We start from the raw sequence: 27,486 nt of genomic DNA, 5'->3' as shown, positions 1-27,486 counted from the left end.
TTGTGAAAAAAAAAATGATGAATCTTCAATGAACCAAACTAATCTTCTATTATACTTGTGCTACTTAAATAAAAATGGTAGTGAAATAGAAAGTTAGGCTTTTGTGATTAAATGTTACTTAAAAATAATAAGAATCTTATCTTACTTTTCCTTTCCCTTTCCTGGAGGAAGATTTCATTATTTTTCTATATATACCTATAAAATAACATACACAGAAAACTGGCATTGAGAAATTTCCATAGAGTAAGTTATTACTAGAATGGTAGTCTAGCATTCTGGAATTCATTGATTGAAGTACTAAAAGCCTGCCTTCATTTTCAGACTGGATGCTGAAAGAAGAAACTAAGGGCAACTCATAAAGAACAGGATGATGGTTACGAGTGCTTGGGCTCTGTAAGACCATGAACTTTCCCTGGACAAAAGCGTCATGTTTTTTTCATTTTTGGATCCATAGACACTGGCATGGTCTCATGTAACAATTTATTGGTTGATTAACTAATGAATAAATGCAAGGGTAGGAAAAAGCAACTGTGAAAAACAAACACACGGGAAAAGCCTCTATGTAGCTAAAGTGAGTAAAGAAGGAAAGAGGGAGAGGGACAAAGAGTGACACTCAATCTAGAATGGAAAAAAAATAGCAAAGGATTGTTATTAAAAGCAAGAGCATTATAAGATTGCAAAGGTACACACAGCAATGCTGATAACCACCCTGAGAATCCATCAGTAGAATATGGGTTACATTCCTGCCTCTGTACAGGAATGCAATATTAAAATTAAAAAGAAATTTGGTATGGAAACAAACGGTCATTGATGTTCTTCACCCCAGAAAGGCAATAGTCCCTGAGATAGAAATTCAGGAAAAACAAGCCAAAATGGACAAGATCACACCAGATGCTATCTTTGTATTTGGATTCAGAACCCATTTTGGTGGTGGCGAGACAACTGGCTTAAGCATAATTTATTGTTCCTTGGATGATGCACAGAAAAATGAACCCAGAAAATTTATTGTTCCTTGGATGATGCACAGAAAAATGAACCCAGACTTGCAAGACATGGCCTGTATGAGAAGAAACAGACCTCCAGAAAACAGGGAAAGGACTGTAAGAACAAAATGAAGAAGTCAGGGGAACTGCAGAAGCCAAGGTTGGTGCAAGCAACAAGTAAGCCAGAGATTGGACAACAGAAGGAATAAAGGTTCCACAGTGACTTTATCTGTGGTGATTGTGCAGATTTTTCATGAGAGGATTAATAAACTAAGAACTTAAAAAAATAAGGGGTGCCTGGCTGGCTCAGTCGGTTAAGCGTCTGACTTCGGCTCAGGTTGTGATCTCACAGTTTGTGGGTTCGAGCCCCACATCAGGCTCTGTGCTGACAGCTCAGAGCCTGGAGCCTGATTCGGATTCTGTGTCTCCCTCTCTCTCTGCCCCTCTCCAGCTCGTACTCTGTCTCTCTCTCTCAAAAATAAATAAACATTAAAAATTTTTTTTTAAAAAAAGAACTTAAAAAATAAGAATTTGGTAAATTGATATGTACCTGCATGAAAACATGTATAAGATAAATTATTAAAAATGTTAAGTAGGCGGGGCGCCTGGGTGGCGCAGTTGGTTAAGCGTCCGACTTCAGCCAGGTCACGATCTCGCGGTCCGTGAGTTCGAGCCCCGCGTCGGGCTCTGGGCTGATGGCTCAGAGCCTGGAGCCTGTTTCCGATTCTGTGTCTCCCTCTCTCTCTGCCCCTCCCCCGTTCATGCTCTGTCTCTCTCTGTCCCAAAAAAATAAATAAACGTTGAAAAAAAAAATGTTAAGTAGGCAAATTATGGAATAGCAAGTAGATTGTGAAGGCATTTTTGTAAAAAAATTTTTTTAAATAATAATTTGCCTATGCATACTTTTATAAATCAGATATCATTAAAAAAACAGAGAAAACAAACTCATAGTATTTTTAGGAGCAATAAAATTACAATAGATTTCACTTTATACCTTATCATTTTTTGAATATTTGAAATTTATACTACTTTTACAGAGACAAAAAAGATCAATTGAAAAGAAGAAAAATATATATGAACTCGGGCCTATGAAACCTATTTGGAATATCAAATAAACCTGCACAATCATAAAATGATCTCTCAGTCTATCCACAAATCAGGATACACAATCCCGAAAGAACATGAACTTGAAACATCAAGAAATAAATAAAGGGAAATTGGCACATTTTCAGTCCCTTTAATTCACTTACTTGTTGAGAGGGGAAAATCTCATTGCCTTTAATATTATCACAGAAAAGATTTTCTTCTTTAATTTTAATGTCACTTGTTACAAAAATATTTCTAAGAAAAAGGTATAAGAGGATTGAAGAAGTCTCTGCCAAAATATCTGAATGTAATCTGCAAAAGGAAGTAAATGCTGTCACAGGCATAAACATAAAATGATCATGTAAACATGCATTTTTAGATTGATAGGTTCTTAATATCTACACAATAACAGCAAAAATTTGTGGAACAACTTCTCTCATACAGCTGTTTAAAATTAAAGAGTATGTTTAACAACAAGTTCACAGCTAAGAAAATTAAATATATCAGAGACAAATAAAAATAAATATTGGCAAAATTTTCTGGTTCTATTATGTAAACTTCTTTTCTATCAATATAATGAAATCACTATAGATCTTCAGAAGCATAATATTTCAATTAATAAAGTTTCTGAAAATAAGGGTCATTTATAGCAAAATCAGCCATGGGTAAAGAGGAAAGGAGAAAGATTGAGGCAGGGAGAAAAGGAAGAAAGGAGGCAGAGTCTTAATAACTCTTGGATTATTTCTAATTATCTTTCCTAAATTGCAGTCAACAGTGCCAAACATTGGCAAAACTGTGAAATCTGCAGTCTTCGACTTTGTTTCCAATATTCCCTTCCTTGTTCTCAGCCTTACTTGGTGACAAACCCTCCCTTCTAAGTTTCAGGTCCCTCCGCCCTCCCCACCCTCTATCTCTAAAAAACAGGAAAGGATCTGACATCAGTAATTCATACTTGAAGATGATCTGTTTTACCACCATGTTAAATGCTGAAATTATATTTGCTAGGAGAATTTTAGTTCTTCCGTTCCTGCAACCCACACTGAACTCTTTCTTTGTCCACATGACATGTGCAATGCGTCCAGGCTATTGCCTCCTCCTGGTTCTGTCTCCTTCCCTATCCAGCTCAGACCTCTCTAACACTTCAGATTCTATACCCCTTATTTTATGCCATAATCAGTGGGCCTGACCTTGCATAGACATCACTGGCCAATTTTTCTGGTAACCTCTGATAACCTCTGGTTATCCTTAATGTCTCCTTGTTTATATTCCTGAGAGCAGATGTTCTAAACCCCCTGTTCTCCACCCCATGAGCTCCTATACCCTCCAGGCTCTACCACCATGATGTCATTATCGTGTGAATTTGCTTGTATCCTGTTTCTCCCCCTGCACTGTCTCCGCTTCCTCCACTCTTCAAAATGTTTTCCTTAAGCCTGCCTTCCCCCTCATTGTTCTGCCATTGTCCTCTTCTCTTTACACCAACTTCACATCAGTGATCTTAGCTAATTACAATTCTCCATTTCCATTTACTTACCAACTGCAAAAGGTTTCTGGCCCATCACACCACAAAACTAGCTTTCTTGAACTCATCGACGGCCTCCTAATTGCCAATTCTAAAAGTCACCTCTTGGTGCACCCGGGCAGCTCAGTTGGTTCAACATCTGACTCTTGATTTTGGCTCAGTTCATGATCCCAGGGTTGTAGGATTGAGCCCTGTGTCGCTGAGCATGAAGCCTGCTTAAGATTCTCTATTTCCCTCTGCCCCTCTCCCCAGCTCTCTCTCCCTCTCTCTCTCTCTCTCAAAATATAGGGGGGAAAGCTTCCTCTTAGTTTTTATTCTATCCAACTTCTCCGTAGCATTTCTTTTTGAACAACTCCTCTGCCTGACCTTGCACTAGCATTTAACACTGCTGACCAGTCCCTCCGGGGTGATATTCTCACTTTCCTTGGCAATGTACTTTTCCAGAGTTTCACCTCCTGGACTGTTCCTTTTTGTCAAAAAAGTTCTGACAGTTGGGTTTTCTTAATGTATTTATTTTTGTAATGTAAGGATCTGCCTTAAGCTTTGATTGCCAAAGCATCCACTTCAAAGAGGCATTCACTTCAAAGATGGCTATCTCGAATAAATACATTGCCAGTCACACAACTAGCTAAACAGCCAGACCACCTCCCTCACTGAGGCTCCTCTGTTTTAGAAATCTTAGTGGATTTTGATAAATGACAATGTGGGCCACTGTTTTTTCTCTTCCCTTGTTTTAAATTCCCACTCTTACTTTTTAAATTCAACAACAAAGAGTGAGCCCGTGAAACCCTAGGCACCCACCCTGGACCTCAATAAAAGCAGAACCCCAGGCCCATGCTGGCTCTCTCTCTCTTCACCTATGAACTTGCTGTGGGGCCCCAAGTATGCCATGCAATTTCCAGATCCTGTAAGTAATAAACCTCCATTTTTTTCAAACTTTCTGGATGTTTATTGCTGAAGGGTGCCTCACAATCATAATAAGAACCATAAAGTCTGGTTCAGATACAACACTGATTACTGGTAGGCTGAGACGAGCACAAACTATTTTCAATATCCTTCCTTGGTTCCATTTCCTGCTTCAGCCTCTTAAACGTAAGTAATGCCCAGCATTTAATTCCAGCTTCTATCTTTTCTGCTAAACAGTTAGTCCCTGGGAGATAGCACTCATTGTCAAAATTTCAATGATGACCTCATGGACAATTTCTCAATCTATCTCTAGCCTTGACCTCTCTCCTGAGTGTCAGCACTAAATATTCAACTACCTGCTGGGCATCTCATATCCACAAAGGCATCCTGTTGGAAAACTAAACTCAAAATATTTCCTATCGAATTCATTATCTCCTCCAAAGACTCATCCCACCTCTCTCATTCCCCTAGTACCCATCATAGGTCTGCCAGTCAGGTAACAACGGCAATCCCAGTAAGCCTCACTACTTCCATTCTCTTGTCCCCACATCACATAAAACCTTCCAAGCCCCGTCTCTTCCTCTTCTGAAATGCCTCTCAAATCCATCCTACACAACACCTAGCATCCTTGTACATGGTAAATGCTAAGTCTACAGTTGTTTCATTGAATGGAATTCTACTTTTATGTGAATAAGCACTATCAATGCCTTGCCTCCACCAGCATGTGCATTTAAGGTCACTATCTTTAACTGATGAATAAAGGGTTTTGTCTTCTTAGGAAAGGAATTTCAGGTATTATTAACAAGTAGGTAAAGGAGATTGTTGTTTTTGAACTTGTTGTTGAGACAGCCTAAAATCACACCAATGCTCATTTCTGAGGCTGCTCTTAATCTTTGCTCTTTTAAGAAAAACCAACTATAAAGCAAAGGATGGCCTGTGGTTTTATATGACCCATACCAACCTATTTGCAGTTCCTGATGGTCTAATCCTGGGAGCTTCTTCAAGCAAAGAAAAAGTCTTTTAAACCTAATAGTCCACCCATCATACCATAACTATTAATCCCAACCTGACCGTTCTCTGTTATAAAAGTCCCCAAAGCATATTTGTGTTTTCCAGTATAACTGACGTTATCTTGATTAGTAGTTGGTATTTTTTTTTCCATAGCCTTCATTACCTTGACTTCAGAATGCATCTAAATGTCTCCTGTGCTTTTTCTTATTCTAGCAAAGAAGTTTCTAACAAGGACTCAAGAACTTGGGATGTGTATGCTTATTACAACACCTATTAAAAATAGTTTTACACTGACTATCTTCACATGAAATTGAAAATGAATTATAGGCTTTGTATACAACATCCATATTTTTCAATAAGCAAATTAATATTTTAAAAGAATATTTCTAATTACCTTCTCTGTGTAATAGTCATTATATTGCTTAAGCAAATAACAGATTGTTCATCATGATGTGGTGAAGCAACAAAATAATCCCAAACTGGTGAGAAAACCTTCTTAGCCAACTCATAGTTACCAATCTGATAGGCAACCTACAAGAAAAAGTACATTATCATACATTATATTTTTATTGGTGAAATGTATCTTTTAAACAGGAATTCTGATAAGGTCTGTTCACACACTAATTTCATACATAGTTGTTCACATTTGCTGTTTTGTTCCACGGGGCCACAGTAAGGTATCGATGGCCACTGGCAAGGGAGACAGACACATTTTGAAATCTCTTTTATTTCTAAATTGCATGGAAATTTGAAACTCTGTAAGGATATTTCAAATTCTCATAAGCAAAACAAAGATCACATCTGAGCCAAATTAATTTCATTTCCATCCATCTCGGCAGTGCACTCCATTTATTACAGACACTGTTATAATGAACAATCTGTTCCAAGAGAAACAATCAGATTTCCCAAACCCAAAATATGAAATATACTTCATTCTTTTCTGGTTCTGACTGACACTTTCAGAGCTTTTGTGCAACAAAGGGTTCACAGCTGAAAAGAGTGAAAAATAACACAGAGATGCTTCCAAAAGACGATGATATGTTTTGTTTTTGCTTTTGTTTTTGTTTTTGTTTTTGTTTTGAGAGAGAGAGAGAGACAGAGTGCGAGTGGGGAAGGGGCAGAGAGAGGGGGAGACACAGAATCCAAAGCAGGCTCCAGGCTCCAGCTGTCAGCATAGAGCCCAACGCAGGGCTTGAAGCCACAAATGGTGAGATTATGACCTGAGCCAAAGTTGGACGCTTAACCAACTGAGTCACCCAGGTGCTCCAAGGCCATGATATGCTTTTAATTTGACACATTCAACATTAGGCAAAATAACTGATTTCACGGGTAAAATATAGAAGCTCGAGAGAAGAAAACTCATCAACTTACCTATTTCTTTTGGTAGAATATATTTCTTTAAAGATATTCCTTAAAATCATTCTATTCAAATATGTACAACAATATGAAATCTCACCACATAAGTTACGTGCTGCTTCAAATTCTTAATGGAAGCAGGTAGGATATAAAGTACAGACAAATTAATTAAGTATGTAAATGGCATGTTGCTAGAATATAGTCCACTCAAAGGAATAATTTACAGGGCCAGAACTTTTTCAATCTGCCAACTCCACCCTCATAATCAACCAACCAGTAAAATGTTATGAAGTTTCTACTCTGCACTAACCACTGTGAGGATAGGTTCTTCAAAGCTTAAAATGACCTTATATGCCACTAAACTCTAATCAAGTTACAAACATAAAACACCTGAAATCACCAGAAAAACTACAAAGAATAACATAATAACTGTGGAGGCTTAGAAAAGGAGAAATTAGGGCTTCAAAAAGGAGTCTGTGCTTGAGTTGAACCCTAAGGCAGGGATAAGGTTCACATGGGCACAGTTGAGACAGAACCTGAAAATGGTCCAATAGTGAAAATCATCACAGAACATTTAAGGAGACTGGAAAGACAGGTCAGAATTTGAAGAAAAGCAGAAAACATGATGGACAGGTAAAATGGGATATGATTTCAGAAGGTCTTAAAAATCAGGTGGATGGGGCACCTGGGTGGCTCAGTCGGTTAAGCGGCTGACTTCAGCCAGGTCACGATCTCACGGTCCATGAGTTCGAGCCCCGTGTCAGGCTCTGGGCTGATGGCTCAGAGCCTGGAGCCTGCTTCCGATTCTGTGTCTCCCTCTCTCTCTGCCCCTCCCCCGTTCATGCTCTGTCTCTCTCTGTCCCAAAAATAAATAAACGTTAAAAAAAAAATTTTTAAAAAAATCAGGTGGAAGTACTTAAAGATGTCAAGTACTAGTCTGAGCACTTTGTATGCATTATTGTATTGACACCCCATTTCATTTTTATGAAGTGAGCTCTATGACCATTCCTATTTTTCAGATGAGGAAACTGAGGGATTGAGAAGTTAACTAATTTGTACAGAGCCTGATATTCAGTAAAAATAGTAGAGCCAAGACCTAGAGCGGTGGATGAGGTCACTTCACTGGCTGCATTGGTCAAATGAAGGAGTTGGGAGTTGGACTAGGTGGTCACTAAAACACCATATAATTCTAACACTTACCATGGAAATTAATAACAGATGATGTGTAATTGAGTTGGGTGAAATTAAAATCGAATGTTCTTTCCTTTTAAAACATATGCTTCTAAAAATAATGTCATTTATTCAATTAGTGGACATTGTAAAACAAGAAAAGATACGATGATAAAACTAAGGTTTGTAACTTCATGAGTTTTTGTGGGTTAACAGAGCAGTGCCATGGTATAAGACGGTAGGCTTACAGATTTTAGATGGGGTGAGAGTAAAATAAGAGAAAAGAGCACCAGAAAACTAATGAAATAATTAAGTACAGTAGAGACGCTCCTTGATACATGATCCTCATGTGTCTTCCCAAGCTCCACACTCAGTTTTCTTCCCCACATTCCTTTTCAGTTGCCTTTGCAAGCTCCTACTCTTTTCCCCAATCTCTTTACACTGGCATGTCCCAGGGCTCTGTCTTTGGACCTCTTCTCTCTTCTGTCTGCACTTATTTCCTTAGTGGAATAATCCAGCCCCATGGCTGTGCCACATGACTAATCTCAAATCCTTCTCCTGCCCAGACCTCTCTCCCATGCTCCAGATTCATGTATCTAACTGACTATTCAACAATTCTCCCTGAATATCTAATAAACATCTTACCACAACATGTCTCAAAATGAATTTCTGATTTCCCTCTGCCCCAAATCTATACCACCCACAGCACTCCTGAACTCAGTTGATGTCAAGTCTATCCTTCCAGTTAGTCAACTAAACATCTTAGAGTCATCTTTTCTTTTTCTCTTTATATTATTTCCACTAGGAACTCTTGTTAACTCCTCCTTCAAAACATATCCAGAATCTGACCACTTCTCACCACATCAACTATTATCACACTGGCCAAGCTACCACCATCTCTCATTGGGTTGCAGTAATAGAGAGGTCCCTCTGCTTCTATCCCTGTCCTATTATGGTCTATTCCCAACACAGCATCCAGGGTGAGACTTTGAAAATAGAAGTCATATTATGTCATCCCACTTCTCATAAAAAAAAACAAACCTTTCCAATGGTTGTTCATTTCACTCAAAGTAAAAGCCAAAGTTCTTCTTTTTTAAAATTCTTCTTTTTTAATTTAATGTGTAATTGAGTTGGGTGAAATTAAAATTGGGTGTTCTTTCCTTTTAAAACATATTCTTCTAAAAATAATATCATTTATTCAATTAGTGGACATTGTAAAACAAGCAAAGATACCATGATAAAACTATGGTTTGTAAATTCACAACTTTTTGTGGGTTAACAGAGCAGTGCCATGATATAAGATGGTGAACTTACAGATTTTATTTAAATCCAAGTTAGTTAACATACAGTGTAATAATGATTTCAGGAATAGAATTCAGTAATTCGTCACTTAACGTATAACACCCAGTGCTCATCCCAACAAGTGCCCTCCTTAATGCCCCTCAACTCTTTAGCCCTTCCCCCCACCCAACACCCTGCCAGCTGCCTTCAGTTTGTTCTCTGTATTTAAGGGTCTCGTATGGTTTGTCTTTCTCTCTGTTGTTATATTATTTTTGCTTCCCTTCCCATATGTTCATTTGTTTTGTATCTTAAATTCCACATGAGTGGAATCATAGGATATTTCTTTCTCTGACTGACTTATTTCACTTAACATAGTACACTCTAGTTCTATCCACGTTGTTGCAAATGGCAAGATTTCATTCTTTTTGATCACCGAGTAATATTCCAGTGTGTGTGTGTGTGTGTGTGTGTGTGTGTGTGTGTGTGTGTCCATTCATCAGCTGATGGACATTTGGGCTTTTTCCATATTTTAAAAGCCAAAGTTCTTACAGTGGCCTAGAAGTCTTTTTCTGCTCACCCACCCATCTACTTACCTTTTACCTCTCTAACCAATTCTTTTATTCTCCATGGGTCTCTCTGCTCCAGTCACAATGGCCTCCTTGCTGTTTATCAAACATAGCAGGTAAGACTCTGAAAACTATAGGGCTTTTGCTCTAGCTCCTTCTGCAGAATTTTCTTTCTCCTGCGAGCCTCTCCCTTGCCTCCTTTAAGTCTCTGCTTAAATCTCACCTTCTAGATGAGGCCTTCCCTGATCACCCTATTTGATACTGTGAACTACTTTCCCTTCTCTCACCTCACACTTCTAATTCCTCAGAACATACTCCACTTTTTCTTTCCATAGAACTTATCTTGTAACATAGATAATTTACTTATTTACTGTGTTGTTTATTACCTACCTCTTATCATAGCATTTTGTTGACTTTGCTTAGAGCAGTGGTTCTCAAAGTACGGTCCCTGGACCGTCAGTATAACCATCACCTAAGAACTTGTTGGAAATGGAAAATTCCAGGCCCTACCCCAGACCTAGTGAGTAAAAAATTCTGGTGGTAGGACACAACAATCTGTTTAACAAGCACTCCAAGATGCGCACTCAAGGTTTATAATCACTAGCCTGGAGCATTGCCTAGCACAGAGTAAGCACACAATAATAACATGTTAAACAAAATTTAAAATCTTTTTTTCCTGGTAATTTTCCTACATTCACACAAGAGGACATTCAATAATTGTACTACAACACAGTCGACTAGCCCAGGGTGAGTGCCTGACCCAAGGTGGGTGCTTTATAGCACCTTGTGCAAAGCAAAATGGACCCCCACCCAAAGTGTGGCTCTGCTGTCTAGGCTGATGGCACTACATGTACCAGAAGAATTTGAGAGAAAGTTTATTACTCACACAAGGGGCTCCCAGGGAATGTTGGACAGGCACAAGCAGGCCTGGGAAGGAATGGGCTGGGCTTTGATTAGTGCTTGGGGGTGGGAAGGGGTAGGAATGGGGAAAGCTGCTGCCAGCTGGGAGATTTACATTTCCTGTCAGCACCAAAGGTAAGCTCATAGACCTCCTATCAGCCTGCCTATGTATGGAACCAAAGGGAAAAAGAGGGGTGAGATTTAAAAACAAGTCAGTGGTCAAACATCAAAAAAGAAATCAGATTCATTATATTTGGTGGATCACTCAGAATCTCTCCTAGGAATCTGGAATCCAGATTAGGAGGCAACCAGGTAGCCTCTCTTTATACCTGAAATTGAAGGATATATAAAAATACAGGAGCTGCCATTTTTTCCTTCAGAGATGGAGAAGTAAAGAAAGTCAGTCTTTAGGGGCATCTGGGTGGCTCAGTCAGTTAAGCGTCCAACTCTTTTTTTTTTTTTTTTTTTTTTTTAATTTTTTTTTTTTTCAACGTTTATTTATTTTTGGGACAGAGAGAGACAGAGCATGAACGGGGGAGGGGCAGAGAGAGAGGGAGACACAGAATCGGAAACAGGCTCCAGGCTCTGAGCCATCAGCCCAGAGCCTGACGCGGGGCTTGAACTCACGGACCGTGAGATCGTGACCTGGCTGAAGTCGGACGCTTAACCGACTGCGCCACCCAGGCGCCCCGAGCGTCCAACTCTTGATTTGGATTCAGGTCATGACCTCACAGTTAAGGGATTGGGCCCTGAGTTAGGCTCTGTGCTATTTGGGATTCTCTCTCCCTCTCTCTCTGCCCCTCCCCCATACTTGCTTGCACCCTGTCTCTCTGAAAATAAATAAATAAACATTAAAAAAGAAGGAAAGAAAGAAAGAAAGAAAGAAAGAAAGAAAGAAAGAAAGAAAGAAAGAGAGAGAGAGAGAGAAAGAAAGAAAGAAAGTCAATCTTTAGAGAAAAAGAAGCAGATGTATACAGAGAACCAAAGGTATGAGGCCTGAGGCTGCCTGGGGTCCAGTGCCTTCCCAGGGCCTCATTGCATTCCTTAAGCCAGGCTGGTTCCCTTACTTGCAATCATAGTCTTAACTGAAACCATAAGTCAAAATTACCTAAATATGGGTTAATGTTGTGGTAATGAGATTGAGAAAAGAGACAGTTCAAAGGAACAAGAGATGACATCTAGCACAGAACCTAGCACAAAGTAGACAATAAATAATTCATTAATAAACAGATGAAGTAGGGAGAGAAGCAATATTCAGTTAGAGAACAAGAGGAAAAAGAAGAGTCGAGACTTCTTAAAGAGCTTTTTAAAATGGGATAACTAGGGGCACTTGGGTGGCTGAACCAGCTGAGCATCCGACCCTTGATTTCAGTTCAGGTCATGATGCCAGGATCGTGAGATCATAATCCCAGGATCATGAGATCTAGCCCTGCACCGGGCTCCACACAGAGCATGGAGCCTGCTTAAGATTCTCTCTCTCTCCCTCTGCCCCTCTCCCCTGATCATGCTTTCTCTCTCTCTCTAAAATAAAAAAAAAAATAAAATAAAAAATGGGATGGCTATCTTTTCCCTGCTAGCTTTATTGTTTTTAATTTGTAATTGATTAATGACAAAAGGCAAACCTCTATTTATCAAAGAGTTTTGATGAATTCATATGTAAAGTGAAAAAAAGTATGAATTTCTTTCTCCTGCCACCACTGAGATACTGACAAAGCATTCACCTCCCAACACTGAAATCTACTGCCAGTACTGATCATCAAGACCCACTGAACAACACCAACCCAGCAGAGAAGAGATGGCAGAGATGTGGGCTCTAGAAGAACCTGGCCCAGGTTAGAGGTTGAGTACATGACTCTTGGACCTGGACAGAACAGTAGAAAGGCGTGAGCTGGTTCAAGCATCAGGCTTATCACCTGCTACCCGAGTAACCTTGGGTTACTTAATTGCGTGACTTCCCTTAGACACCTTTCTCAAATAAAATGGGATTGGCAGAGGAAGGATTAAATTCATCTCAGTTTCCTAAACTATACAATGAAATTAATAGTATCATCTCACTGTGGGGCACCTGGGTGGCTCAGTCGATTAAGCGTCTGACTCTTGGTTTCTGCTCAGGTCATGATCTCAAGGTTTCATGAGTTCAAGCCCTGAGTCAGGCTCTGTACTGGCAGCACAGCTGGGATTCTCTCTCTGTCTCTCCCTCTCTCTCTCTGTCCCTTCCCTACCTGCACTGCCTCTGTCTCTCCCAAAATAAATAAATAAACTTAAAAATAATAGTATCACTTCACTGCATTACTGTAATAAACAAAATAATGAATTTTTAAATGCCTGGCACATAGTAGTTTTTAAATAAATATATCCCCGATTTCTTTTTCTCAATAAGTCATTGTGCCCACTCATTATCTGATTGAGTAGTTCAATAATCCAGATATTTGGTCTTATATCCATTTTAGAAATTGGGAAATTGAGACCAGGCAATTTGCCCAAATTCCTACAGTCCTCCTCATTAGGTTTCTTATTTTCTACATTTTATATCACATTATCTAGTCACTCCTGACTTAAAGGTGAAAAATAAGAAGAAATGAGGCTATAAAGAAGGGGAAATTGGAAAATATCTGTAGAAAATATATCGTTTATAAAGGTTCCTCAAACAATTTTCCAGATAGCCTAAATTAATAGCTTTCTACACTGAGGGGAAACCTAATAAAGATTCGACTGACTTTATTAATGTCTATAGAATAGTGTTGAGTGAAAGTACAACCTAATGTTCCAAGCCAAGTTAATCATAGGCATTTAGCGAAATGTCACTATGTCTTACTATAAAATACATATGATAATGTTTTTTAAAGAGCTGAATCATCCTGAAACTAAAAACTAACCACTGTCAGGAAAAAGAGATTGCAATTCCAAAGGCAAGGTACATTTTCTTGCTGGAACTTAAAAGCTTAAACTCGAGCTGTAAATTAAAGAGTTTTACTAAGTTTACTAAGTAAGAAAATTTTGCTTCAGTCACTTAACATTATGAGAGAGAATGTTCATATACTGTCATAAATGAATACAGTACTGTAAATATCATTATCAATAATGAAACATTGGTCATTACTTCATGGCACTTCTTGTTATTCCAACAGAATAGCTGGGGGTTGGTTTTATTAACTTTCAATGAAGGTTCTGCCAAATGAAACCCAAAAGTCAAACCTCCCTGGAGAAAAATTAGGCCTTGATAAAATACTCAGTTCCTCACTTTGAAATAACGCCATCACTGCAAATTAGGAAATATATTAGATTCCAAAGAAATAAAAACATCAGAAAACCATGAGCCAATATGATATGCTAAATCCTAGCAATCTCTCAATTTAATTTTCTTTGAAAAATATGATAATATAAAATACCACTAAGATCTTATCTTCTAATACTAATCAACTATTAAGAGAAAAAAATAGCAAAATAGAAACATGATAAAATTTAAAATAGCCATCATTTCTATAGCCAACAATAGACTTAAAATTAGATTCTTGAGACTTAGGTCAATGAGTCACTCTTTCTAGTGTCCTTATTCACTGGTAACGGGCAATCATTTCAGCAAATATGTTAATTCATGAGTATATTCATAACTAAAAACAATAACAATATTTATTAGTGCCTACTGTGTGGTAATTGCTATGGTTAAACATCTGGCATGCAAAATTCTATTTAATACTCCTAATACATCTGGGAGGTAACTACTATTATTATTATTCCCACTTCACAGATGAAAGTTACTTGCTCAATATTACATGACTAGTGTGAACCTGAACTCAGGTCTGCATGTCTTTACTAACCCAGATATTTCACTTCTGTGAATCCATCTCAAAAAAGCAATCGTGGATGCAGATAAAGATGTATATACCAAGATGTATAAGGCAGCTTTGCTTATACTAGCAAAAGACTGGAAAATATCTAACTGCCCAACAATAAAGATTACTAAGTAAACTATGATCTATCTATAAGATGCAATATCATTAAAAGATGCAATATCAAAAAAAAAAAAAAGATGCAATACCATTATAAAATACAGCTGTTAAGATTTATACTATGAGGGCGCATGGGTGGCTCAGTCAGTTAAGCATCCAACTTCAGCTCAGGTCATGATCTCACAGTTCATGAGTTCGAGTCCCATGTCAGGCTCTGTGCAGACAGCTCAGAGCCTGGAGCCTGCTTCGGATTCTGTGTCTCCCTCTCTCTCTGCCCCTCCTCCACTCACACTCTATCTTTTTCTCTCTCAAAAATAAATAAACATTAAAAAAAATTAAAAAATTATACTATGGAAGAATACTTAATGGAATGAAAAAATGGTCAATTATATATTAAATGAAAATATCAGGATATAAAATAATATATACTATAATTAAAATTATATATTATACATAAATTCAAACACATATGTGTGTATGCATATGTTTCTATAAAAATGTGTGTGTGTGTGTAAGTGTATACAGGCATACACACACACACAAATGAAAAGATACCTCTGGATCAGGGTTTCTCAATCTTGGTACTACTGACATTTTGGGCTGGGTAATTCTTTGTTATGGAGGGCTGTCCTTTACATTTAGAGTGCTTATCAGCATCCCTGGCCTCTACCCACCAGATGCCAGAAGCACCCTCCTAGATTATGACAACCAAAAATGTCTCCAGACATTGACAAATGTCCCCTAGGGGCCAAAATTGCCCCAGGTTGAGAACTGCTACTCTGGATGACAGGATAACAGTTAACATGTATTTTCTTCTTTGTGCATTTCAATATTTTCTAAATTTCTAAAATTACCATGTGTTACATTTGTAATCCAGGGGAAAAATGCTATTATAAAAATCAAATTCACTAAAAAGGAAAGAAATGATTCTTATTTTATGAGACTACCCTGCCCTAATGGAAAATACATATTACAGGAGCTTTAAAATATCTGCTGTGACTTTTTTTCCCATTGGAAATTACTTAGTAACAGCTCAACAGAAAAAAAAAAAAAACGCAAGAAATTAGCAGAATCTCTTCTACCTGCGTCAAGAACATCCGAGTAGTAACAGCAGAAAGAGGTGGATAAACCAGAATTGGTTTAGTTGTCTCCCCAATGGCATCACCAATAAGCTTCCCGTTAGAAGAATAAGCAGCAATTGCAAAGACATATTTTTCATTTGTTTCTAAACCTTTCACTTCAAAAATGCTTTTACCATCAGCTGGTATCTGTTAACAAAAACATATTTCAAGTTATGGATGGAAAATTGAAGTAATGTGACTTTAAAAATATGATTAAGTAACCCTTACATGTAATAAAAAACAAAAGCTTTTGCATTCACTGTTGGATTTTAGTTATCACTTAAATTGAAATTCACTGAAATAATGACATTATAAGGAGGGAAAAACACTCAATTGTCATAAATGAGTCTTTGGGTAAGATTTCCTGATGTTTAAAGTTTTTTTTTTTTTTTAATTTGACATACCGCTTCTCCTGAGTTTGGGAGATGATTATTGTTTAGCCTTACTTTTCCATAGCTTCCTTCTGCTTTGCAACCCAAAATGCAGTACCAGGAGACCTGCAGAGGAGAAAGATGAGCCCATTATCTATAGTCTGTTTAACAAGGCATTCAATTTCTTTTATCAAGATGTGGCACTTGTGATGAGCACTGGGTGTTGTATGGAAGTGTTGAATCACTAAATTGTACACCTGAAACTATTATCACACTATATGTCAACTAACTGGAATTTAAATAAAAATTTTAAAGGCAAAAAAGATGTGGCAAAAGGAATACTTTTCCAAATGAAAATGTTACTATTCAAGTTTTAAAACATGGAATCTAAGTTTACAAATATACTTAGGTTTGTTCTCAAAAAAATATAATAATAAAGACAAATATAGGGCTTGTTTCTCTGAGACTACAAAGACTATTACTCATTGTTGACTATTTTAACTACCATGAACTGAGCAGTTCCTATATGCTAAATATTGTTAGGAAATTTACATAAACTTCCTAATATTTGCAACATCTGTATGAAATGGGATTACTATTGTCATTTTGCTTTACAGGAAATGGAGACACAAAAATGTTCAATAATTTGCTCAAGATCAGATAGTAGTATGGTATTTGATCATTCTTAAATATATGCGGGAACCAAAAGCAAATGCAAATTCTACAGGAACAATCAAACTTGAACTTTAATTAAGTGGTTAGAAATGGTTCTTCTGCCAAGATGTCAAAATAATGGAGATTGCTCACTGGAATGAACTGTTCTCACTGTAGAGAAAAAGGGAGCAAGTTGATACCTAGGGAATGGCATTATAAAGGAGCCATACTGTCCTGGGGTTGGGGTTGGGGAGGTTGTCATCACTGTGTCACTTCTAACACCTCAACTCCTAAATGAGAGGAAAACTGGAAAGAAGGGAAAACATAATTGTCTCTAAGAAGCAACTGCCTCTTATAGCTTAGCCTCTTCCTCCAGGTCAACAGAAAAATCCTAATGGTGTCTTATCTGCACAACTAGTTTTCAACCTTGGCTGTGCAGAATCACTTTTTAAAATGCAGTTTTCACAGAATCAACCATTTTTAAAAATTACATATACCCAAGTCTGCCTAGCCTCAATGAATTAGAGTTTCTGGTACAAGTGTCCAAACTTCTGTGTCTATAAAGAAAACTGCTCAGGTAATTAAGGAACACTAGACAAAGGAAGAACTCCAACGACAAAGACAGCATTGAAGGAACTTGGAAGCTGAAGCCACAAAGGGAAAAAAAATCAAATGATTCTCAGAAAAAATTTTAAAAACTAACTTTCCTTAACTTCCCATGCAAAAAAGAGTACCATTTTACACAGAAGGGAAAAAAGGCAGAAAGATTGTATTATATGACTTAGATTATTATTTCCTCTAAGTTAAGCTCTCTATGTAAACTAGAATTTGAAGGGTAAATTCTCTCTAAAAGCATTTTTACAAGCAGATTTATATTTTTATTTTGCTCCACAAATGAAAACATCTTAGTTTGTGTAATTTATAAGGAACAATGTATAATTAGAATCTACACAACAGTAAAGACACCATGAACAAATCACCATTAACTTTAGAAGTAAAAGTTTATTAATAACATCAGCATTTTCAACTATTAAAACAGATTTTAATGAAACAAATGCTTAACATGAGATTTTGATAAAACAGAAGATGGCTGAACCCTCTAATCAGAAATATTATTTAAGACCACAGCACCATCTAGTGTTGATGAGCATGTAACAGCAATAATTTCCTAGAGCACACAACTCTACTAATTTACAATATATATAAACTTCATATAATGTGCTAAGTGACAGGTCCCACAACTACAGGTCAGATATTGAATTCTTATATATTCCTATTTCTAAGCATTATGTAATAAGATAGACTATTTACTAATTTTAAACACATAAAAAAAGATTTTGGTTAAATGAACCAAAACATTTGAAAAAAAAAAAAAAAAAGAAAACAAAGAAAAACTCTTGGTAAGGCATCTAGTCTTAGCTCTGTACCGAATTTCCAAAATAAGTGAATCCTCATTTGTAACCAGATCTAAAAAATCCAAAGTTTAACTTTCAAAATGCTAGCAATTATAATAATGCATTTATTATAGCACAGTTAGGTGTAAGATGAATGTTACTTCTATTTCCCTAATCATAAAGCATTATAAAGGTGATATTACTTCTCACTGATGTCCATATCCCATTAGTCTGAAGCTCCTCAAAGAATGGAATCAAACTTTGCGATTATTTTTGTACCTCCGTTATCTTGAACAGAGTTGGACAGGTAAAAGATACTCAGTAATGCTCACTGGATACAATTTATCGAAAAAAATCATCAAATAATGTAATCACACTCTATACCATCATTAACTGTCTTAAGCAAACTTTACTATACATGTTTAATATAAGATATTGTGCAACATGAAGTATAATGTGCCAAGAATGTTATATGTTATCTCATTTAATTTTCACAATAAACATATCTTACAAATAAAACCACCACCATCACCACCACCTCAGAAAGTATATTTAGATTTCCTAAGGTCATATTGCTAGAAAGTAGGGGAGCTACAATTTTAAACCTGTATCTGTCTGACTTTAAAGCCTGTGCCCTTTCCACTATACCGAGTTGATATAAGTTCAGCAGAATATCCTAAAAACAATCAAAGATAAAACTTTATTTTTTATACAACATCAAAGAGAATGTTGTTGATCATCCAAAAAAAGGAAAATTTAATGTTTAAAATAGAAATCAGGTGGAACCAAATGCTTGTGAGGACACTAAATCTCAACTTAGAATCATATTTAGGCCAAGTTCCAAGGCATTGGAGATGGGAGAAAGAGTTCATCCTTCAATAAATACATAAAGATTTATGACTTATAATATGGTTGGAACTGTCATATGTTTATATTAAAAGAATCCCCCATTTACTTGGAAGAACTCTGGGAAGAACCTCAAAGTTTGCTATTTCCAAATTTCCTATCTCCATCATTGGCTCTGAGAATAACATCTATCCTCCTCAAATGTCTGATTCCAGGTCATCTGAGACCTTCTCCATCTTGAACACACACTTGGTCAGCATATGACTGTGCCATGGTGATAAAGATACTTAAGACAGAAATACTTCTCTACTGTTTCTCCTTACTATACATTTGGGGATAGCAAGGCTATATAGAGAGCATAAAGGGAAATAGCATAAAGGAGGAAAGGTCATGAAGAAACGTAGTTAAGACATTACAATACTAATCTCAGTGTTCAGTGCTTATAAATAAGACTATTCAAGTCCTAAGAGCAACAGAGGTATCAATCATGATAGTCATAAAAGTACTTGTGTCGCTTTGCCTGAAATAAAGATCACAATGGGCAACATACCTTAACATCTGAAATAAATGGAGCAGGTTTCAATGTCACAGAACAATGAGTTCGGGATAGCAGGATAGGTGGGGGAGGGATTCTGCTTTTCTTTCTTTTCGAACTCTCCACATATTTTTGATATGAATATAGGGCATTTTGTTCTGTTTCAATCTTCTCAATTAAAGAATATGCTTCCTATAATAAAATGTGAACATAGAAAAATACATTTCAAGATTTGTAGTGCATTTATATTTCTAGAATTCTGGTAATGTTAAACCACATTATCTTGCTATATATAGCTTTTTGAGCCTCAGAATTATACCTGCTTCAAGCATTGAATGCTTTAGCTACTAAATAAGGCCAAGTAAAAAATAGCTATAAATTAAATAAAGTAATGGAGGCATACTTACATGTCTAATATGGTTATCATTATATTAATATTAAACATTTCATTTTCATATCAAACCCTATGAATATCTAACATCATAATTTCACTGTCCTTAACTAATTCATAGCACATCCATTTATATATACTGATGAACTATACACCTACCCTTAATGCAACTTGAAATGTGACTCTCAAGTAATGAGACTACTGGTATATGTGACTTATGAAATGAATATTATTGAAAGTTTCTTACTATCGGCAAGGAGAAATAAAAACACCTATTCGGTGAGCCTGAAAGTAAGGTAAGCACCATTTCAAAAGGTAACACATTGAGAGATAATTCATAAAACAAAAAAATAAAAATCTGAAGATCTGAAGATTTCCGAAGAAAGTCTAAATATATCCACAACTATAATGCATGTAAATGGGTTAAAGTTGAAAAGGCAAAGACTCTTTAATTGAGGTCCAAAGCAAAAATCCACATAAAGATTAAAATTAAATGGATAATAGAGAAAAAACAGCCTTTCCAACAAATGGTACTAGGACAATCAGATATCCACATGGAGAATAATAAAGTACCCCTACATCCACTACGTACAAATATTAACTCAAAATGAATTAGAGACCCAAATGTAAGAGCTAAAATTATAAAATTCTTAAAACATATGAGTAAATCTTCACTGCTTTGAGTTAGGCAATGGTTTCTTAGATATGACAACACAAGCAAACTCATTCACACACACACACGCACGCACACACGCACACACACACCAAAAAGTAGATACATTAAACTTCATCAAAATTTAAAATTTCAAAAAAAAAAAGAGAAAATATCTGCCAATCATGTATCTGATAAGTGATTTGTATTCAAAATACATAAAGAACTGTTACAAGTCAATAATAAAAAGACAAATAACCCCATTAAAAAAAAGCGGACAAAGGTTTTGAACAGATAGTTCTCCAGAGAAGATCTACAAATGGCCAATAAGTACAAAAAAGATGCAAAACATCACTGACCATTTAGGGATGAAAATACAAAATCAGCAAGCTAATTCAAGAGGCAGAAAATTTGAATGCAAGATAGTGATAGAGCTGAGAAACATATCCAAAAAATTCATCCCACAACGTCAGTCTCAATTGATTTCATTTTTAAAAAATTTCAAATCTCAAGGAACTGATAACTCCTATACTATTTAAAAATTTTGTAACTACAGACAAAGATAGATAGCTTCTCAAATAATTTTACAAAATTATTATAACCTTGATAACAAAACTTGAAAAGTGACTGCATGTAAAAACATAGGGCAATCTTCTTACAAATATAAATGCAAGAATTCTAAATAAAATACTAATACATTGAATCTAGCAATATATTAAAGAGATAATGTATGGTAATTATATTGTCTCTCTCCCAGGAATACATGGATAATTTAATATTAGAAAGTGTACGAATACAATTTATCTATAAATCAAATGAGAAAAAATATGATTATAGGCTCAATGACCAAAAAAATTTTTTTGAACTTCTTTAATATTCATTGTTTATTTTTTTTAAAAAAAGAGGAGGTAAAAAGGAAAATTTTAAAAATCTTAAGACAAATAAAAATGGAAACACAACATACCAAAATCTATGGGATGCATCAAAAACACTTCTAAGAAGAAAGTTTATAAAGAAAATGCTTCCACTAAGAAAAAAGAAAGATCTGAAATAAACAATCTGACTTTATATTTCAAGGGAACTAGAAAAAGAACAAAAAGCTAAGCCTAAAATTAGTAGACAGAAGGAAATAACAAAGATGAGAAGGGAAATAAATAAAATAGAGACCAGAAAAATAAAGAAAAGATCAACTAAAATAAGAGCTGGTTTCTTGAAAAGATAAACAGAACTGAAAAACTTTTAGCTAGACTAAGAGAAAAAGGGAGAAGACTCAAATAATATCAGAAATGAAAGAGGAGACATTATAACTTATACCACAGAAATACAAAGAACCATAAGACATTACTATGAACATTACACACCAACAAATTATATAACCTAGAAGAAATTGATCAATAACTTGAAATATATGACTTGCCAACTCAGAATCATGAAGAAATAGAAAAGATGAACAGGCCAATAACAAGTAAGGAGATGAATTAGTAATCAAAAACCTCCCAATAAAGAAAAGCCCAGAATCAGAAAAATTTAAAGAATCAATATCAATCATTCTTAAACTATTCCAAAAAAATGAAGAGAAGGGGACACTTCCAAACTGATTTTATGAAGCCAGTATGCCCCTGATAACAAAGCCTGGCAAGGACACTACAACAAAAGAAAATTACAGGTCAACATCCCTGACAAATATAAATGCAAAAATCCTCAACAAAATATTGGTAAACCAAATATAACAATACATTAAAAGGATTATACACCATGATGAAGTAGGATTTATTCCTGGGATGCAAGGATGGCTCAATATAAATGTGATACAAATCAGTAAATGTGATAAACCACATCAACAAAATGAAAGATAAAAATAATATGATCATTTCAATAGATTCAGAAAAAGAATTTAACAAAATTAAACATCCTTTTATGATTAAAAAAAAAAACCTCTCTACAAACTGGATATAGAAGAATCATACCTAAACATAATAAAGGCCATATATGGCAAACCTATGCTAACATCGTACTCACTGGCAACGGGTTGAAAGCATTCCCACTAAGATCAGGAAGAAGACAAGAATGCCCATTCTTACCACTCCTATTCAACATGCTACTGGACATCTTAGCCAAAGCAATCAGAAAAGAAAAAGAAATAAAAAGTATCTAAATCTAAAAGAAAGAAGAAAATTGTCTCTGTTTACAGATGACATGATTATATAGAGAGAAAACTGCAAAGACCCAACCAAAACACTGTTAGAACCAATAAACAAATTCAGTAAAGTTGCAAGATCCAAAATCAACATATAAAAATCTGTGGCATTTCTATACACTAACAACAAACTATCCAAAAAATAAAAATAAGAATAAAGAAAACAGTCCCATTTATATTAGTGTCAAAAACAAGAAAAGAGCAATAAACTTAACCATGGAGGTAAAAAAGGTCTGTGCATAAAACGTTGATGAAAGAAACTGAAGAAGACACAAATAAATGGAAAAATTCCCCGTGTTCATGGGTAGGAAGAATTAATATTATTGAAATATTCATAGTACACAAAATGATCTACAAATTCAATGCAATCTTTATGAAAATTCCAATGGCATTTTTCACAGAAATAGAAAAGGCAATCCTAAAATTCATACAGAATGACAAAAGATCCAAATAGCTGACACAGACTTGAGCAAGAAGAACAAAGCTGATCTCAAACTATATAACAAAGCTGTAGTAATCAAAAATATGGTATAGATAGAGAGAGAGAAAGAAAGGAGGAAGGGAGAGAGAAAGGAAGAAGAAAAGAAGGAAAGAAAGACCAATGGAATAAAACAGAGAGCCCAGAAATATGGTCAACTAATTTTTGACAAAGTCTCCAAGTATATACAATGAAGAAAGGTTCTTTAGGTTCTTTAATAAATAGGTTCTTTAATAAATGGTATTGGGAAAACTGGATATCCATAAAAGAATGAAATTGGACCATTATCTTATTATATGCAAAAATCAACTCAAAATGGATTAGAGACTTAAACATAAGACCTGAAAACCACGAACTCCTAGAAGAAAACATAAAGGAAGAGCTCTTTGACATTGGTTTAGGCAACAATTGTTTTTGGTTCTGACAGAAGAGGTATAGGCAACAAAAACAAAAGTAAATAAGCTAAAAACCTTCAGCACAGCATAGGAAACAATCAACAAAATGAAAAGGCAACCTATGGAACTGGAGAAAATATTTACAATCTATACGTTCAATAAGGCCTTGATGTCTAAAATATATAAGGAACTGTAAACTCAATAGCAATCAATCCAGTCAAATAACTTAAAAATGGACAAAAAAAAACCCAAATAGACATTTTTCCAAAAAAGACATTCAGATGGCCAACAGGTACATGAAATGATGCTCAACATCACTTATCATCAGGGAAATGTAAATAAAAACCACCATGAGATAGTATCTCACACCTGTTAGAATGTCTATTATCAAAAAGACAAATGATAACAAATGTTGGTGTAGATGTGGAGAAAAGGGAACCTTTGTACAATGTTGGTAAGAATGTGAACTGGTACAACCAATGTGGTATACAGTATGGAGGTCCCTCAAAAAATTAAAAATAGAACTATCATATAATCCAGCAATCCCACTTCTGGGTATTTATCCAAAACAAATGAAATCATTATCTTAAGGTGTATCTGCACTCCTATGTTCATTGCAGCATTATTCACTATCACCAAGATGTGAAGACAATCTAAGTGTCCACTGATAAATAAATAAAGAAACTGTGTTACATATATACAATGGAATATTATTCAGCCTTAGAAAATAAGAAAATTCTGCCAATTGGAGTGACATGTATGACCTTGAGGGCATTATACTAATGAAATGAGCCAGACAAAGAGAAATACTCTATGGTATCATGTATATGTGTAATCTAAAAAAATAAAAGTCAAACTCATAGAAACAGTAAGTAGAATGGTGATTGCCAAGGGCAAGAAAGAGGGGATTCGGTCAAGAGGCACAAACTTCCAGTTATAAGATGAATAAGTTCTGAAAATCTAATGTAGAGCATGGTGACTACACTTAATAATAGTGTATTGCATCCTTGAAATCTGGCAAGAAAACATATCTTAAGTGTTCTCACTCAGAAAAAAAAAGGTAACTACATGATACGATAAATGTGTTAATTAAGCTGATTGTGGTAACCATTTTATAATGTACAATAGTCCCTGCTTATCCACAGGAACACATTCCAAGCCCCTCAATGGATGCCTGAAACCACAGACATATCAAACCCTATATATATACTATTTTTTTCTTATACATATATACCTATGATAAAGTTTAATTTATAAATTAGGCACAGTAAGGGATTAGCAATATCTAATAATAAAATAGAACAATTATAACAATATATTATAATAAAAGTTATGTGAATGTGGTCTCAAAATATCTTATTGTACTGTACTCATCCTCTTCCTGTGACAATGTGAGAAGATAAAATGCCTATGTGATGAGATGAAGTGAAGTGAATGTCATAGGCACTGTGACACAGCATTAGGCTACTACTGACCTTCTGAGGATACATCAGAAAGAGAATCATCTGCTTCTGGGCTGTGGTTGTCTGCAGGTAACTGATTCCTCAGAAAGCAAAACCACAGATAAGAGGAGACTACTCTATGTGTACATCAAATCATCACATTATACATTCTAAGTATATTACAATTTTATTTGCCAATTATGCCTCAGTAAAGATGGGGGTGTGGCAAACCTCAGTAAACTAGGAAAGCTCTTGCCTTAGCATGAGAAAAATATTAATTTTAGCCAATAGCCAAAATTATGGCTAATGGGGAAGCACTAAAAGAATTATCAATAAAATCCAGAAGGAGACACAATGCCCCTATTCATTTTTGTTCTGGAAGTTCCAGCCAATTTAATAAATTTAAGAAAAGAAATACCGAAAATGAGAAGACAGATGTCTGCCTACCAAATTTCAAATACATTTCACTCTGATACAAGAACCTGTACTGTCTCCCCTGCAGAAGACATGCCAAGTTCAAAGCTTCCATTTGGAGATGGGGACTTGAGCTCAAAAGAAAGGGTAAGACTGGAGATAGGATCCACGAGTCATTTGCATCAAAGTGATATTTAAAACTGAGTGAGTAAACTAGTTCCCTGTGGGAGTGTAGATTATAAAACTGTAGTATCATACATTTTCTCCTAAAATAAAGATTGACCTAAATTGAGATCAGAATGAACTCATTTTTATTGTTTATAGGAAATGGCCGACATTAAGGTCTAAAATCATTAGTTGTGATTAAAATTTATCTGTAATAATAAATGGGCTTTTAAATTCTGCTTGTTCTGTGCAAGGAGGGCTTGAATTTTTTTTTTTTTTTTTTTTTGGCATTTATCATTAAGAATCTTTGCCATCTGCATAGGACAATTACTCCATCATGTGAGAAGGGGTGTATTAAATGGTAACCATGTTCCTAGGGCCTACGTGGTAAAGACCTTAGCTGTTTAGACTCAAAACTAATTTACAGACATGTGGTGCTCAGTATAACTTGAATCATTGAATGAATCAATCAATCAAGGGGATAGGATGGCATCTATTATTCATTACCATCTCTACTTTTTCACTCATTCAACCAAACTGAGAAGAATGGAGAAAATGGATGGAAAGAGAGACGTTAAAGGAGCTGTGTCCTAACACACTATGAGAGAATCAAGGAATCAGCAGTGCCAGTTCAGCCCAGAGGACACAACAACTATGGGGCTGGACAGAGGCTCATTGACCTTTCCACCCTATACCATAGACAAAAGACCAGATTTGGCTCCCTGAGAGAACAGATAGGCCCACAGAGCAGGGTTCCCTCAAAAGGCAACAATAGGTAGGAGCTTGATGAGGAAGAGACCAGAATCAAAATGAGGAAGAAGCTTGAGCAGAAAAAGATAAGTAGATTCCTCCCAGATAACTGTGGAAAATTTTAAAGACATTCCTACTTGAACAGAAGGGAGATGAAAGCTATTATATTTTGAACATTAAATGTTAATGTGCCTTCATTTGCGTCACAGACTGTGGAGACCAAGATATTTTAGGCTGCATAAGAACAGGTGAGATCAGCCTGAGGAAAAATTATGCAACACAAGGGAAAGGACCAATACTTTAGTTTCCGTCCTCTGGATTATGTGTGCAGCCTATAAAATGCACCAGCAGCACTGGTTTACTGGCCCTAATATTAACACACACTACTTTTGACCTTATCTCAACTGGCTAGCCAACTGCCCTGGGCTTTCTACACTTATTTCCAAAATTTGCCTCAGCAGTTCATGCTCCAGTAAACCAGTCGGACACTAGCATCTTCTGACTTGAATTTAGCAGCTTCTCTCTCCATATCCATGAACCCAACTGAGATTTTTTAAAACTTCCTGCTTTCTGCCATGGCACAGATATTTCTCCAACCTGGCTATTGATCAATATCATCTATGGAGTTTATTTAAAAACTAAGGTATTCCATCCCCACTCCGAACCTATTTAATAAAAATCTCCAGGGATGAGGCTTGCGTGTCTGTATTTTTTTTTAAGTTTATTTCTTTATTTTGAGAGAGAAAGTGCGGCGGAGGTGGGCGGGCAGCGAGAGACGGAGAGAGAATCCCAAGCAAGCTCCGTGCTCAAACTCACAAACTGTGAGATCATGACCTGGCCTGAAATCAAGAGTTGGAGGCTTAACCAAGTGAGCCACCTAGGTACCCCAAACATCTGTATTATTAACAAATGTCAAGGATAATTTTGAAGTACAGCAGCGACTGGGAGCCACT

General features: G+C 36.0%; 1 protein-coding gene across 3 annotated transcripts in view; it reads right to left on the bottom strand.

The window, feature by feature from the left end:
* Positions 1-27,486, bottom strand: part of CFAP54 (cilia and flagella associated protein 54) — a 291,595-nt gene that overhangs the window by 186,619 nt on the left and 77,490 nt on the right. For all 3 annotated transcript variants that reach the window (XM_045463273.1, XM_045463270.1, XM_045463272.1), the window contains 5 exons: positions 19,665-19,841; positions 16,254-16,346; positions 15,811-15,996; positions 5,900-6,036; positions 2,234-2,381 (listed from right to left, as the gene is read on the bottom strand). In XM_045463273.1, coding sequence (XP_045319229.1) covers positions 2,234-2,381; positions 5,900-6,036; positions 15,811-15,996; positions 16,254-16,346; positions 19,665-19,841 — 741 coding nt within the window. The remainder of the gene's footprint in view (positions 1-2,233; positions 2,382-5,899; positions 6,037-15,810; positions 15,997-16,253; positions 16,347-19,664; positions 19,842-27,486) is intronic.

This window comes from Leopardus geoffroyi, chromosome B4 (genome assembly GCF_018350155.1).
Source record: "Leopardus geoffroyi isolate Oge1 chromosome B4, O.geoffroyi_Oge1_pat1.0, whole genome shotgun sequence".
NCBI lineage: Eukaryota > Metazoa > Chordata > Mammalia > Carnivora > Felidae > Leopardus > Leopardus geoffroyi.
Note: the sequence above shows the minus strand (reverse complement) of the source record. Positions and strands in the feature narration are given on the sequence as shown.